Source organism: Cheilinus undulatus, linkage group 5, assembly GCF_018320785.1.
Source record: "Cheilinus undulatus linkage group 5, ASM1832078v1, whole genome shotgun sequence".
NCBI classification, from domain to species: domain Eukaryota; kingdom Metazoa; phylum Chordata; class Actinopteri; order Labriformes; family Labridae; genus Cheilinus; species Cheilinus undulatus.
This window is the reverse complement of record NC_054869.1, coordinates 18,347,823-18,365,262: the sequence shown is the minus strand read 5'-3', so window position 1 is coordinate 18,365,262 and position 17,440 is coordinate 18,347,823. Positions and strand designations below refer to the sequence as shown.

The following is a 17,440-nucleotide window of genomic DNA, read 5'->3' as shown; positions in this document are numbered from 1 at the left end:
AACCTCACTAACAATACAATAAAATTCCTGGATATTGTTTAAAACTCACCCATTCATTTAAAAAAACAATTTCTAACAAACATGAAGCATGTAAAAAAATCTGTAAGTGTAAAATTAGCTCACCCCAGATTAGCACAATGTATCTAAGGGGGATGAAGTAGATGATAATGGTGGCCACTCCGAGAGCCACGATGGCCAGCCAGCTTAAAAAAGGCACAGTCCAGTTAAATGTGCTGTGAAGAGAAGAAAAGAGGAGACTGTGAAAATCAGAAGGCATGCAAATCCAGCTCCAATTAAGCTTTTTAATAAGAACTGAGAGTCTAGGACATTATTTCAACACTTTTCGACCCAATCAGAAACATATATAGAACAGATTTATCACAATACAAAGACACAAGAGATGATTTTACTTATGTGTTAAAGTTCAGCAATGCAGGATGAAAACTGTCTAAAATGTTATACTATTCACACAATCCAGAGTGTAAATTTGTCTTGGCTTAAAAAACACTAGATTGTAAGTTTCAATTTGATTTGAAATGTTATAATTTTGACTAAAGAGGAAAGAAAATAGATTTACTTTCTTTCCTTAACTACAGTATTACATAAAAGCAAAGTACCATGTCCTCTTAATGCTTTGTATGTATTTATATGAAGTTGAATTCACCTGTGTTTGTATTACTGTGAAGTCAATGCATGGTTTTGTTGGTGCATATGGAGCTGTTTGTGCTTAATTAAGTGTGACATGATTCTCTTAAGAGTTGAGGCAGGGTTAAATGAGATGTGATGGACATAAAGAAATACATTGGTTGTGTTTTCCTCTCAGGGTCTGCTGTACTTCCTCAGAGCAGCACTCAGTTATGCTAAGTGCTGCCGACAAGAGTAAGCGGGGCAACCTGGCATTGCAGAAAAAAACTCCGGGACGTGCAGAGCAGAGCAGGCCGGGTGCCGAGGAGCGGGTTTACGACTCACTTCTTTATCCTCTCGCCATAGGAGGCCACTTCATCCAGAGCATTCTGCACGCTGATGCACACGTCCTGAATGGCATAAAGCTTGTTCATGAAGCCCTTTCTCTCTGAGTCCTGCATGCGGACAGATAGAGATGTAGGCGAGGGAGAAAGAAAGCAAGGGTAAGGGAGGAAGAGATAGAGAGAGGGAGAGTGAAGAGAGGGGAGGAGAGAGAAAGAGGAGAGAGAAAGAAGAGGCTGGGCACAGGCATCTTTGCAGAAACAATACATTTTAAATAGCGTCAAAGATTTGGAGTGGGGAGCCAAATCACCGGATATCCTGCTTGAACTGATGGAGCGCTTTCATTCCAGGCAGTAATAGAGATATAAAGTCGGCAGAACAAATCAAAATGTTTTCCTCCTTACAAAAGCTCACACAAGAAAATTTGAATATGTGAATAGAGAGGCAGAATTAAACTGAAAGCCAAATGGATACATCAATCTTTGGGCGCTCTTTCTCTCTCTGCTGCTGCCAAGACAGCAAGGAAGACCGGGCAGAGCCCTCTTTTGTTCTGCTGGCTGGCACACTGTGATGATGTCACCAGCCATGACATCATTATCATCCTTATTAACGCCGTCACCCACCATGAAGAGCTCTTCCTTTTCCACTTTTGATGGTTGAGAACTTCAGAACATTGCGTGGAGGAGCCGGGGGGGGGGGGAGAAACCACAAACTAGGCAGTGGATCTCAAATCTGCAATCCCCCGTCCTCTTTCTGAAACAAAGTCAAGAATTTAAGAAGTCATGCAACAGTCAACGAGCTGCCTGCTGACTAACGGACAGGCAGGGACAAGATGGATCTGGACAGAATGAGGTGACAAAGAGTGATCAAGAGCCTTTGGCCAAGTGAGGACATCAACACGCAGACTGGTGTGCAGCAGGCCGTGACTGGTGGGCATGCTTGGCAAACAAAAGGGGCATAACAAGTTGGGTATCATTTGTTGTATTGTTTCATTTGCCAAACTGGTGCTTAATCCATAATGTTAAAAAGGTATTGTTACCAAAACCGTGCATGAATCGACACTTTTGGGAAAAAAATACGAAGGGTCAATGCATTAAAAGATACTTTTAGAATTGCAAAGGCAACTCCAAACTTCAAACTGAGCAAAAGTTTAAATATTGAAATTAAAAAACATAATGAAGAAATTTATATGATTAATTAATAAAATCTTACCCTACTCCAATAAATCTATTTTCTACTAACTACTCTTCTCTCAACTACATTTTGGAAGAGCTTACGTTTTAAGGATGATAAATGCGTTAGGTCTTGCTAGAAATTGCAAATTTCACTTTACATTTAAATTTTTTTTACATTTTTATTTGCTACTACTTCTTTGTTTTATTTGATTTAGTATATTTAAATCCTAGGGTTAAATTTTATGATAAAACATGATGTGTGCACATAAACTTCATTTTCCCCCTGCACAAATCAGGGCCTGGACCCCCCAACCGAAAAGTCTAGATTCATCCCTGCTCTTAAAAACACACATTACTCTTGTTAGATTAACAGCCAGCTGCAGGACTGAGAGGTCTGTTGATGAGACAGAGAGGTCTAAACTTTCACCCAGGTAGTCAGACAAGTCTTTGTATCTCCTTCTTGGATCTGATACACAGACACTCTGCTGCTGAGAGCATCTCTGTCTGCTTTTATAACTTTGAAAATGTTTCAAAATGAGGCTGAATAATCCGAGACACAAACATAGAAAGGACAGGAGGTAGTGCTTAAAGTTCCAGCATGGTCTGATCGTTTATTAATTATTTTTTGTTGAAATGAGCTCATCAATAATCAGCAACGCCGCTCTTTCCCTCATCAAAGGCTGTCACTCATTGATGATCTCGCCCTACCTTGCACCATGATACAAACCACTAAAAATCAATCCAAAACTATAAAAAGAGGGATGCGCTAAAACAGAACAAAATAATCTGCACCATTTATATTGTTTTTTCCCTAAAAAAGCAACATGTGAGGCTTTTCCATTACACTGAGCGGCTAACTCTACTCTTTTGACAAGGCACTGCAGCCCAGTGCGGCAGGGGATTTGCTTTCCCATGACAACCAAGAAACCAATCTGAGGGCTCGTCTAGAACTGATGACGTGGCATTTTGACTTGATGATGTTAAATAGCTGTGCTTCGGTAAGCAGCACCCATTGTTTCTACTTCAAAGTTTCTTTTTCTTCTTCTATTGGTATTTCAAAAAATTTGGTGCGGCAGTTGCCACTGGGAGGCATCCCCAAATGATGACAAACCGCTGTGACGTCAAAGTGGCACAGTTGGAGGTGGGTCATGTGCACTCGCTCCCATGCAGGACTATTCTGGGCACAGTTCGGCATAGCCTGGGCGGGGCCAAACTAGTGATGGAAAAGTAAATCAGCATGGCTTGGTTTGGATCGGCGCAATCAAAAGTCATAGTGGAAAGGCTCCAATTCTGTAGCGTGCCATTGCAACAGCCGCCTGAATAATTCAAAGAAATACCTTAAAAAGATGCCAATTAGGCATGGAATAAGAAAAATAAACAGTTGTGACTACTTTGAATGAAAAATCAGCCAAAACTCATCTATCGGTGCTGTGTCAAAGACAAGTCAAAGTAAATAAAGAGGCACAGGAGCAGAACAGAGACGTTGTTGCAGACAGTGAGATGAATATATGTGTGTTAAAAAATGAAATTAGGCCTGCATAAATTACTCAAATTCCATGAGGTATTTTGTGCTTTTTATATGGATTGCCAGGGATTAATGTTGGGATTGCCAGTGCCGAAAAGGCACTGAAATCTTTGTTTTGACTCAGGTCGTTAGCTATCAGGCATGTTGTTATCAGTGCCACATTGGTACTGAACGTTCATACTCATCCCTACTCACTCATCCACGGACAGTCTGTTTACAAACTTGCAGAGGACAAGAATTTCTTTATGTCTCTATGATAACAGAAGCCTTTGTAATCAAAGCAGAAAATTCAAATTTAAACAAAAAACAAAGATACTGCAGAGCATGTCAAAAAACTTAAGATAACAGCAAAAAAAGAAAAAGATGAAACATTATCAACGATTGTTTAAGAGCAACCAGAAGATAAAGTCCTCACCATAAACTGCATATTTAGAGAGATGGGACAACAGCTGCCTGGGAGTGAAGCCAAAATACATGGAGCTACACCTGCTGACAGGCTAAAGCATGTGCCATAAACCCCATCTCCTACATGCCAACATAAGGGACAAGGGACAAACTATACAGTTAAAATACATGTTTTATTTAATTCTGCCCTTGTAGTTATTATTATGCTGATTTTAGCCAAGAGTTAATATTTCTTAAAAGTTTCATGTTGTCACATCTGGTCTTGCCATCAACTTGTGTTAGAGAAGCAGCATGTGAAGCAGTGGTTGTGTTATTAATGAAGATGGATTTGCATTGTTAAGTTAAAAATGTAAAACTCAGTAATCCTTATCATTAAACCAAAAAAGACAGGGGAGGAATCAAAGACAAGTAACCTCAAGGACCCAAGAGGCCTTTACCACAGTTCGAGGCCCCCCACCTCACCATCACCCTCCCACTGAGACCCAAATACAACCCCACCTCCCATTGCTACCCAAATCCACCCTCTTCTTTTGACTCTCCATCCAGGATCAGATAATGTGAAAAATGAACCATGGAGCAACCAGGGAGACCACATGGCCTCCCCAGCAAAAACCACACAAGACAAATAGATATAATTAGACAGCGTCCCTGGGTTATTTTTCTTCGCAAATATTTTACAAGACTCCCTTTCTTTCTTCCCCACTCACTCCAAGTCCATCTGTTTTTCATTGCTCGCTCAAACAAATCTCAGAACGCAGGGCCTATTGTGCCGGGTTGGGTTAGGCCGGGCCGAGACGGGCTGGGCCGGGTCAGGTCGTTTTTATTTTCGGGCTCGGACTCAGGGGAGAGTGTTTGAGGGCCAGGGGAGTGGTGTGAGAGAGCGGGCGGGGGTGGAGAGGATAGGTCAGAGATCATCAGGGTATAAACCATTGCCACATGCCCCTCGGACTGAGGTCTGACTCGTATTTCCTGTCTTCAAACACGGCTTGGGGAGGCGGGAGGTAGCAATAACACAGAGGGCCACGGAGAACCTTGTTTTCCCAGCTTCCCCGCACACTGTGCACATATGGAGCCGGGCAACCTGTTCTTATAACGCAACCTAATATGCACACAAACATACAGTCGCACACACACCCTGCGGCTATTAGATAAGGTTGATCTGCACACCTGGTCTTGCTGTTTGACTCTGCAAACGATATTATATTCCGGTGCAGATTAAACGATGAGGGCCCTTGACTTCTAAAAGCATTTTTTTTCTCTACTGAGCAAGTTTGTTTTATTCGGCAATGTCATCACTGATAGAGAGCGAACTGATACAGAAAGAGGAGGAGATGGCTGCACCACAGTCAAGGTTAAATGGAGCTTTCTTTTCAGAGTGATATTTAACAAAATGTTTAAATATTTCACAGGAGGAGGCTTTAACATTTACTCATCCTCACAAGTGGATCCATCATAGGTGAATAAATTCTAATCAAGGACTTAGTTTTGTGATGCTTTCTCTAGTTTTTTCCTCCCTCTTTTTTTTCACAAATATGCTGCACCAAAAGTAACAGGATTTTTCCATGGGAAAAGGGGCCAGTATTTCTAAAGCTGTTTTCACATATGAACTCTTAGAACAGCATGCATCTGAAATCTTCTCCTTGACTGTGTATTTATAGGGGGAGTTTTTTTTTTTTAGTTTTTTTTTTTTTGGGGGGGGGGGTGTCTACAGCAACTGATATGAAACAAGAGGATTAAACCTCTATGAAAAGACTATTTCAGTATTTTTGATGTTTGGTTATGTACGTCACTTGGTAATAGATTTTAAATTAGCCACAGGAGATTACAGTCTGTGTTTCCCCTTTAAGGAGAAGGTGCTGAGGTCACTGGAAAGGGCAGTAGGCTAGACAGTGCTACAGCAGGTACTGCTGATATGCAAAATTGAGCAAATTCTGTGTTCAAACAAGCCAAAAATCCCCTTTGACTTTTGGATGGTGTTTAATTTTGCCTCTGGATAGCCTCTATGCTTGGCGCTATTAAAATGCAACAAATAAGCCATGTGTTCTTCATCTCATTATTATTGAGTACCTTCTACAACCCAACTTCAAAAATATCCCTTTAATAAAAGGAAAACCCTTAAATCACTTTGCTGATGATGCTGTGATCCTTGCAGCTGAAGACAGTATAAGTCCTTGTGGGGGCTCTAAACTTCCTGAGTGAGAAGTGTTAGGAATGCACGTTTCTCACCAAAAAAAAAAAAAAAAAAAAAGATCCAGGCATTCAGGGATGCTTGGGACCCTGCCATTTAATCTGTGTCTGTGAATGGAGAGATCATCGAAGATGTGGAGCAGTTCACCTACCTTGGCAGCGTAATCCATCGATCCACTAACTGCAAGACTGAGATCAACCGCAGAGTGGGACTTGCTCATGGAGTGATGGGTTCGCTCGGCAAGGTGGTGCGACACTCCTGGTATCTGAGCATGCCGATGAAGGTCAAAGTCTTTCGGTCCTTGGTCCTCCTTAGACAGGATTTCCCCTCAGTGCATTTTTGGGTATTACTGGCAAGACCATATGTCTTAATAATGTGCTCAGGAGAGAGAGGGTCGGGTTAGGATATGGCAACGGCAGCTGTGCTTCTTTGGGCACCTGGCACACTTACCCAGTCCAGCTTACTGCATACTTGGTGGACCACGTCCAGATGCGTCATGGAGCGGCTAGCTGGGAGGATACCTGGACAGATGGGGCATGGGCGATGGCCATCAGGAAACCAGAGCAGAACAGGACCAAGATTGAGGCGGTGAAGTGCCAAACAGGCACATGCTGCCATTCCTGACCTGACTTTCCCACCAGGATAAAAATCCCTTCATCAGACAGAGTGGCAGAACAGGGTGCAAAATGGTTGCCTTCCATAGTAGACATGACGAAAATGGGAATTAAAATGTTTCAAATGTTACATTACAGCTAAGGAGCTAAACTGCCCAAATAATGAAAAGATGGCACTTTAAGATGGTTCAAATCCCAAACTCTCAACATAACTAGTACCAATCATATTAGCTTTGCACAGTAAGTAAGCAAGGGGATCTAGACCAAAAAAGGCTTGTTTGTGAAAGTGCAATAAAGACAAGGCTCAAACATACTCAACAGACTGGATTATGCCTTTAATCTTGCTCATGTCCCTCAACTCTTTCTCATTTTTTACTGTTTTTTTTTTTTTCAACATTCAGGCTGAACACTGATGCTACCTAAGTCAACATGCTTTCTGCCCTTCAGTGAATATAACTGCAGTTGACCTCTGTCTACTGTGATGTACCATAAATAAGCTCTATAACGGGAGAATAAACTTTAAATTAAAAGGCTTGTATACATTGAGAATGATACATGTTAAATGTAACTTATGTTTAAAGACACAGTATAAAAAGAATAAATGCTATCTTAATTCTTTTATATCCATAACTGTATGAGAATGCACATCAGTGATTTGTGCCTCTAGAAACCATCATCTAGAGCATCAAATCGAATTTACAATGATATTTAAAATATTTATCTTAATGTTCATTCCCATCGCCCTTCTTGTTTAATGGAAATCTAAAAATGATCAAATTTTTATGTTTACAGCAAAGGGTCTGTGGTGTTTATTTTGTATTGAATATTTTACTTTGTGGTACTTCCGGTTTCCGGAGCTGGTTGCTGGCTGCTAACTTGACTCTGTTTCTCCTGAGGCGTTCACCCTGCCCCCCTGGTGCTGTGGAGAGGCACACCTGCAGCGAATCCTCTAATCACACCTGCTATTTAGGACTGGCTGCAGCTCTCTACAGCGCCTGAGTCTTGTCTACATTACCTCACGGTAAACGTCGTCTCCGGGCTCCTTCTCGTGATCCTTCAGAGAAGTTCTTTGTACTTTTGATGATTCCAGTGATCTCTAGTGTTTGCATTTTTGTGTACATTGTCGCTAACGTGCCTCTCCTCCTTTTTTCCAGTGCCTCCTGCTCAACTCACCACAGCCAGCTCCAGCACTCCCTCACTCCCTCCTGGACTCTTGGAATCCCCTTCCCTGGTGCACTTATCCTCACAATAAAACTGTTAAAACTGCTTCCGTCTCCGCACCTGAGTTCAACCCTTACACAAAACATCACAGAAGACTCAGGCCAGAAATGGACTCAGCGGAATCGGACACCCTCAAAACAGCCATCACCCACCAAGGACAACGCCTAGGACATCACGAGTCCATGTTAAAAGGTATCATGCAATCTCTTCAGACTCTCAACACCCAGGTCTCCACCATATCCGAGCAGTTACTCTCAGCCACTCAGCCTCACCACCGCACTCCTGCCCCGGAATATCTCCCTGGCCAGAAGGTCTGGCTCTCCTCCAGAGATCTACCCCTCGAGACAGAATCCAAGAAATTGACCCCCCGCTACGTTGGACCTTTTGAGATCACCAAAATCATCAACCCCTCGGCAGTACAGCTCAAACTTCCTGAATCCATGAAGATCCATCCCACCTTTCATGTGTCACTACTCAAGCCGGTCTCCTCCAGTGATCTGAGCCCTCCTACCGTCGCCCCTCCTCCCCCCCGGATCATCGATGACCATCCCGCCTTCACCGTTTCCAAGATCCTGGACGTTAGACCTCGAGGCCGGGGTTACCAGTTTCTGGTAGATTGGGAGGGGTACGGCCCGGAGGAGCGCTCCTGGATTTCCAGAAAACTAATTTTAGACGACAACCTTCTTCAGGATTTCTACAAGGCGCACCCGGACAAGCCTGGCAGGACGCCAGGAGGCGTCCGTTGAGAGGGGGGTACTGTGGTGTTTATTTTGTATTGAATATTTTACTTTGTGGTACTTCCGGTTTCCGGAGCTGGTTGCTGGCTGCTAACTTGACTCTGTTTCTCCTGAGGCGTTCACCCTGCCCCCCTGGTGCTGTGGAGAGGCACACCTGCAGCGAATCCTCTAATCACACCTGCTATTTAGGACTGGCTGCAGCTCTCTACAGCGCCTGAGTCTTGTCTACATTACCTCACGGTAAACGTCGTCTCCGGGCTCCTTCTCGTGATCCTTCAGAGAAGTTCTTTGTACTTTTGATGATTCCAGTGATCTCTAGTGTTTGCATTTTTGTGTACATTGTCGCTAACGTGCCTCTCCTCCTTTTTTCCAGTGCCTCCTGCTCAACTCACCACAGCCAGCTCCAGCACTCCCTCACTCCCTCCTGGACTCTTGGAATCCCCTTCCCTGGTGCACTTATCCTCACAATAAAACTGTTAAAACTGCTTCCGTCTCCGCACCTGAGTTCAACCCTTACACAAAACATCACAGGGTCATTGTAAAGAGGGTGAAACAAGAAAAACCAAAAGAACTGCATACAAGTGAGTCCTAAATAAAAATTGTTCAGAATGTTTCAATGTGAAGAAGAAAGTCTTTGACATCAATTAACTTTCATCAGGTTGAAATATTTTCTCCATCTCTTTCTATGTTGGTGTAGATTCATCTTAATTGCTTCCATGCAGTTTAAAGACAATTTATTTATGTTTTTGGTTATGTCCAAAGTTTGCATCATTGTTTGGATGTGTGCAGCGGGATATGAAATATTAGCCAAGCACCCATCAATTCAGCACTGAGCCACCCTGAGTGCAAGTGCGCTGTGCAGGCTGCATCATGAAAGTGTTCCAATCAGGGGAGGCAGAGGCGAGAAGGCTCGTTAAAGTGGTGTGAGCTGTTTGCATGTGTTGAGGAGAGACAACCCTTAGTGTCACCAGAGAAAGCCAAAGGAAACACACTCCCTCACACACACATACATGGAAACAGCCCCGTTAGGCTAACCACACTGTACATGCTGGTAAATTGGGGTAAACAAATGTGGTAAACTCCTGAAACACTGGATTAAATATTTAACAAAGGGAAAGATGCACAGTGCCTCTGTGTGCTCAACTGCTCTACTTCTCTTTCAGACAGATAAACCATCATAGTAGAGTACATTTAAATGCAAAAGTGCAAAGTGAGCAGTTGTAAACTTTGCAAAGACAGTTTGTTCTTCACTGACCCAAGGCCTAGAGCTAAACAAGAGAGAGGTCACTGAGAACTTAGCTTATTACGATGGACTCAAATATCTGTCCTAAATCTACTCGGCGGAGACAGCGAGTCATCTGAGACTGTTTTAACCTCTGATCACATTGTTCTCCCTGCTGGTTTGTCATAAAAATGATAAACCTAACCGTTATAATGTAGCTGCATATATACTAGTACACGCATCACACGGTGAAATGAGTCTGAACCACAAGTGGCTGCTGCTCATGGCTGCCGTGCTAAAATTGCACCTGTTTTTCTTTGTTTTTCTTGTTGCCTCTCTCACTCTGGCAGCACAGTAAAAATTGAAATGTCATATAAAACGTGACAGGATGCTAATATGTGGCTCCCAGAGGGCATCTGAAAGCGCTCTTGTTGATTTTGTAACTGCAGAGGGAGTCAGCTTCCCTTCCATTTCCACCCCAGGAAAAAGAAAAAAGGAAACATTGAAAAGTTGAGCGAGTTGAGGAATGCTTTAGGGGAGACACAAATTCAATTTCCTAAGCCTGTGCAAGAATTATGACTGACAGAATTATAAATACTGCATACAGTTAGCATCCATTGTACTGTCTACTTATTACATCCACTGTTGCTATCTCACAAAAAAACGTCATATGGATTACATGAAATAATGATTTTGATATCTATATTTGGCTTCATGTTTACCTACACTGACCTACACTGATTAAAGTGCAATGTCATTCAATGGCAGGGGAGGAGGCTTTTACTGATTACTGAGCATTTATAGTCACATATAGTTCACACTAGCAGAATTTGGTAGTTATCAACATGTAATTATCTTAAGTTAAAATGGCATTCTGTTTAGATAGATTGTGTACAACATGAAGCATTAGAAATACAGGAACACGTTGGAATAAGCCTGTATTTATCTATCTACATAAGTTCATCATATACAGTGCATTCAGAAAGTATTCAGACGCCCCGTTTTTTTTTTTTTTTTTTCAAATTTGTTATGTTGCAGCCTTATGCTAAAATAAAAAAAAAAACACTTTTTATTCTCATTTATCTACACTAAGGACAACATCATGACAAAGTAAAAACTAAATTTCAGATTTTTTTTCCAAATCTATTTAAAGTCATAAAAAGAAATGTCACACTGACATGTATTCAGACCCTTGGCAAAAAAAAACCTTGAAATTAAGCTCAAGTGCTTCCCATTTCTCTTGATCTTTAATGAGATGTTTCTACACCTCAGAATTTGCAAAAAAACAACTCAATGTGAAAGCCAAGCAGGCTTTCATGTGTTTTACACTAAGGAGAGGCCTCCTAGCCGCTCTGCCATAAAACCCAGATCAGTGGAAGCTGCAGTGATGGTTGTCCTTCTGGAACTTTGTCTCATCTCCACACAGGATGTCTGGAGCTCGTCAGAGTGACCATCAGGTTCTTGGTCACCTCTCTTACTAAGGCTCTCTCCCCCTATTGCTCAGTTTGGCTGGTTGACAAGGTCTTGGAAGATTCCCGGTTTTAAAAAACTTCTTCCATTATTGAGGCCACTGTGCTCTTGGGAACCTTCAGTGCAGCAGAACTTTTTCTGTAGCCTGCTCAAGATCTGTGCCTTACAACAATCCTGTGTCTGAGCTCTGCAGGCTGTTCCTTTGACCTCATGGCTTGTTTTTTGCTGTGATATGCATTGTCAGCTGTGAGGTCTATAGAGAGCAGTGAGCCTTTCCAAACTATGCCCCATAAATTTGATTAACCACAATCAATCAATGTGTAGAAATATCTCAGCAAAGATCGAGAGAAATTGGAAGATCCTGAGCTAAATTTTGAGTGTTTTTGCAAAGGGTCTAAATACTTATAAACATGTGATAATTCAATTTTTAAATTCTGTTTTCACTTTATCGTGATGTGGTACTGAGTATAGATTAATAGAAATATTTTTTAACTGTAGTATCAGGAAGCAACCTAACAAACTTTTAAAAAAGCGAGGAGGTCTGAATACTTTAAATGCACTGTACAAAGCTTCATTTGTCTTTGCCAGCATAATGAACCAAAACTGTGTTGCATATTTTGATTAAATTCTTAGTGTCTGCTTATTAAACCATTTAGGCTCCTTTTCTTTCTTTACATTTTATGAGGAAACATATGGACATCTTTTGCAGCAATTCTAAAATCAAATGGATTCTTCCTGTGTTTATTTTAGAAATTGCTACCTTACTAACACAAAGGCTCAGTCTCATTTCTAAGTTTTACACCTCCCTTCATTTTCCAGTGCACCCCTCGAGTTAAAAGGGCCAATTGGGAAATGTTCCCCTAAAAAGTGGGATGACCATTCAAGGCATATATATGTCATCATTTAAAAAACTGCTGGTTTTAAATTGAAAGGTCCATTATGCATTAAAACAACATTAAACTACGATATCACAATGTTGCTGTAATTCTAGAATCTTGTCAATGATTCCCAAGGTCCTGAAAGGTTTCCCATAGTGCTTGGTTTGAAATGTGCCTCTGGAAAATCTCAGTTAAAGGGCCACGTAGCCCTTGGACTTCATTCCAACAAGAAAAAAAATCCAACCCTTAGAAATGAACAAGTCAAATGTAGTGCAGAGTTAAGTGGTAAGGGCAAGGAGTGTATTGGGATTGGGTCACAGCCTCACTAAGTCATAAAATGTCCTTAAAATCAAAGTTAATGTGCCATCTGTGTCTATTCCAAGCATAACCTACTCCACTAGGGAGTAAGGAGTGACAGATTTAAACCACTGGGAGTTAAGTGAGGCCCCCAAGGGTGAAGAAAAGAAAACTTGGGAACCCAGTGGCCTAGAAGATGATCTCCTCTCTGTCAGGAAATGACAACAAGACGAGACAAAGGCCCTGTGACCGGCCTCGGATACCACCATGCAACCTGGCACCTCGCCAGCACCACATGAAAGAAGCAGATGTTCCTCTTTTTTCCAAGGCTGCGGTTTTAATAAATAATTTATTTTATACAACAACTAATCCATGAGTGAATGTGGGGAATACATCTCTATTTCCCTCCCCCTTTTTTATCATAAGCACATAAATATCTGTTTAACCCGGGTGTTGAGATGCGCTGCACGTCTTCATGGCTCTCATCAAGCAGCTCTCACACACACACACACACACACACACACACACACACACCCACACACACACAACCGCACATACACAAAAGGCCATGTTAAGGTGTGAAGAGGCGTTCCAATTCCACAGATCCATGAATATTAAGAGTTTGTATAGGTGCACATTTGTGTGAAAAGGATATAATCACACTTCATATTTCAGAATATCTGAATGTGTTGAGAGTTGCCGCTAAAATTGCAAAGTCAAACTCCAGACTGTGAGCTTGAAGGTGGACCAGGCAGAAACAACGGACTCTATTACTCATTAGTCTCTTCACCCAGACTGGTCCCATAGCGAGGATAAATATACACATAAGTAAAAAAGAGAGGGATGTTAAAGTGAGAGAGGGGATAAAAGAGAGAGGTAGAGGGTGCGCTGACTTATTTCCAGTTTGACCTCTGCCTCCTCTCCTAAAGAGAAAGGTTTCTAGTGTTATGAGTGTGTGTCTGTGTGTCTCTAATGTGTCTGGGTGGCAGGAGGTTGTTTGCCACTGATCATCTTTACCCATATCCCCCTGGGGCCCCTCATCACCTCCACCACACCAGCCACTCCATCAGACTCAAGGTCAGGCGTACACCCACACGAATGTAAACGACCAGCACCCCACAACTTCTGTGCTTGATCACTTCCCCTTCCTTGCCTCCTGCTGAACGCCACCGACCCCTACCCACCCTGCACCCCCAGCCTGCCTGATCCCCCCCCATACTTTGCCTCACCTCTGCTCCCCTGCTCCTGCACTCTCCTTCCCCTGTCCTTCCCAGGATGCAGCCTGGCAGGGTGTGATGAATGGGACAGCATTACTCTTGTCCTCTGTTGGCCTGGTTTAGCTGCTCGAGCACCCCCCCCCCCCATCTCTCTGTCTGTCAGTCAGTCTGTCGCTGTCTCCCTGTCTGGGCTTGCTCTGAACATACTGCAAAATCTCATTTCTGGATTGGTTTATTAAACCTAAAAATGTGGGGACAAGTAAGCTCTTTAAAAACAAGATAGGTAAAACGATGAAAGTATTTTCCGACATAAATACCAGGCTATATGATCCCGTTAAGGGGGGTGGGGTATTCCGTTTAATTATGAATTTTAATTACACAAATTTTAAACGTGTTTAAATTGCTAAATCTAATGTTGCATTAGCTCGGGTTAAATTACATCTGATTCATCACCTACATCAGTAAAACTCTTGCAAACTTTGGTGCTCCTTTAATCACATATTCAGGTTCAGAGACACTCAAGCAATAGGAACAGCTGTAACAGCCACTGTTTTAAACTTTGTTTTGGAAGGGAATAAAAAAACGACAGTGCGAGAGTGCATCGCTATGAAGTGAGGGATCACGTCTTCAAAAAAGTAAATAAAATATGCATCCTCTCTGTGCTCATTACAGATTTATGACTCTTGTTAAAAGAAAAGGTGGCGGCTGCCTTCTAACATGTCTGACTTTCAAATTCAGACGACACTGCTGTCAAGTGTTGTGCTCCACATTCTGTCCAATGAGAGACCGGGGGGGCTGACTGTGTGCCATCTTCGACATCCTATCTGGTGAGAGTCACGATGAGTTACTTCGGGTGGATGAGAGCGCACAAGAACTCCTCACCTACAGTGCAACGAGAGCTCATTGGAACCCTTTGATGCATAGTTCATCAGTCAGAAAGTTCAGTTGGTTCAGCTCCTTGTGCGTGTGACTGTGTGTAATTCAGAACAATAACAGTTGGGGGAGTAGACATTGCTGCATTAGGCATAATGAGCATTGGGATTTGCTCCCACAATATGAAATAGTTTTTGCTGTTTCTCGAGCAACTTTTAAGAAAGACTGCTCACAAATGCATTCACATCACCCACAACCGAAACTAGTGCACACAAACACACTCAGGGCTCTACACTTAAGAAAACTGGTTTGTTAGGTGCTACTTAAGGGGTCATAAGGTGTGAACAAACATTATTTGTGAGCTGAATCTAATTAATGCTTTCAAAACATAAAGTCTAAATAAAGGAAGCTCTTATTCCCTTATGACCCCTCTCACTGAGCAGACTACATCCAAAGCACACACAATTACACTCAAGTCACTCCTAATGTCACCCTTTAGTACCCCAGAGTCAAAAGTCCCACAAGCAAAACATGGTTAACACTCTGTTGCACTAAAATCTACAGTTGTCACCTCGCAGTGTGACAGGTTTACAGAGCTACAGGGAAGTCACACAGAAAGACGGGAGCAGCCTTCCATGCTGGAGCCCCATCAGCTCCCCCATCACCTTAAAGAGCAGGCAGAGGCTTATGAGGCCTCAAGGTGGGGTTGGGTTGCGGGCTGAACGTGCAGTACGTGAGTGCTTATTGAGACGTGGACAAGAGGGACAGGGGACTGAACACAAACCCCCCCGACAGGACGGCAGACAGAGGGCCGCCGGACAGACGATGAGCTAACTAGAAAACCGGAAGACAGTGACACACAACCATCGGGAGTCAGTGCCAGAGCCACACACATGCCCACTTACCACCATTGCTCGTATCCACTCAAAGTGCCAGGAAGCCAACATATCCTCGAGGATATGGTTTTTATCACGGCTGTCCTCCCAGGGGCCTGGTTTAGGGTCCTTGTGGATAGATTACAGTGAAATTTTCTCTTTACAACCCAGAGACATGAAGGTGAAAGGGTTAAAGAATGTGGATGTTTCACTACTTGGGCTTTGTAAATGATTTTTAGCCAACAAATGTAAAAAGTATTGCAATGGTACTCACCTTTATTTGGACTTCACAATCAATGAATTGGTCAATAAAACTCAACTGACTTGATACTTCATTGAAATGAGTATCCAAACTCTGATCTTAAAAATGCTAATAATGAGTTTACCATCAACTGTGTTAGATCTATAGGTATACTACAAACTAGAAAAAACAGAGCACATTAAACAACTAAATAACATTTAAATAACAAAGGCCAGAGTTAAAGTAGAAGTATAGGGAAAATGGCAAAGAGTCAGAGAATGAAGGAGAAATGAGAGAAAGCCAAAGACAAAGGAGGAGATATGTATCTAGGGGGAATAGAGATAGTAAGAGATGATCCACCTGATGTATGTGTGTGACAAAGAGAAAAAACAAACAAACAATGCAGTGTATTTTGCATAGAGAGACAATACCCCTCCATGCCTCTTTCACCCTCCTTTTTGTTTTCATTCCTCCCTCTATTAGCAAAACATGATTAAAATGCAGTTCCTACCAGCGTCTCTGCTGAACAAGGAAAAAAAAAAAAAAAAAACAGACTGTGAGATGGGAAGAAAAATGAAGCGGAAAAGTCAAAGCATCTTTTACAGCGTGACGCTTTTCATCCTTCACAGGCAGTGAGAAGAAAAGAACACAGACATTCAAACTTTTTCTCTTCTCCTCTGTCTCTCTTTCTCCCATTCTCCTCCACAGCCAAAAACCCCCTGATACCTGAGGACAACCCCACTGCATTACAAGCTCAATAGCCTCCCCAGAAACAACATTTCATTCACATTTTTTTTTTTCAGAGCATTGATATAATTCCCAGTGCTCTCTTTAGTCCAATTACATTATGCCATGTTGCTATCCAAGCGATCAGCACAGTGCCGTGACTGGGATCGAGAAAGGAGTGCTGGGGCTCAGGAAGGTGCTGCAGAGCTCCATGTGCAATCTGGAGATAAGTCAGAAAACTTGCTCTGTTTTATTCACACAGAGACAAAGTGTGTGGCTTATTTAACATTACATGGAGCAGAGAGCCTAGGAACTTGTTTAATGATACATAGTAAAAGACTGTCGCTCAAACAGAGACAAGAGACGAGACAAGACACGTATAGACAGAAAAAAATGAGATAATGTAGGTTAGATTTGCTGTAAGGCCTGCAGGTTAAGAACTGAATATGTGTCATGAAACCCATTCGCCAGCAGTTATATACTTTCAAGATAACCATTTATAAACACACATATGTGCAGGATTGTGTGTGTATGTCAGCATGTATGTGCATAAGTCATGCCTACAGGGAAAACAGCAAAGTGTTGAACGGCTGTCTCAGCACCATAGATGAGACGGATAAAGAGATGCTGGGGTGTAGGAAGACAGCTGTACAGCAGCGGAGGAGACGAAAGAGAGGATCATGTATATATATACACAGTGGACTAATCACAAGAAAAGATATGCTATGCAGTGCTCATAAACTGATGAGAAAAGACATGCGTCCAACTTGCAAGAAGCTATCTACTGTAGATCACTAATACAAAGGAACT

At 42.3% G+C, this 17,440-nt stretch overlaps 1 protein-coding gene across 1 annotated transcript in view; it reads right to left on the bottom strand.

Annotated features, from left to right (window-relative positions):
* Window positions 1-17,440, bottom strand: part of LOC121509559 (multiple C2 and transmembrane domain-containing protein 1-like) — a 213,650-nt gene that overhangs the window by 17,924 nt on the left and 178,286 nt on the right. Inside the window, exons 17-19 of the mRNA XM_041787013.1 lie at window positions 15,694-15,792; window positions 970-1,079; window positions 124-233 (exon numbers count right to left, since the gene is read on the bottom strand). Of these exons, the coding sequence (XP_041642947.1) occupies window positions 124-233; window positions 970-1,079; window positions 15,694-15,792 (319 nt within the window). The remainder of the gene's footprint in view (window positions 1-123; window positions 234-969; window positions 1,080-15,693; window positions 15,793-17,440) is intronic.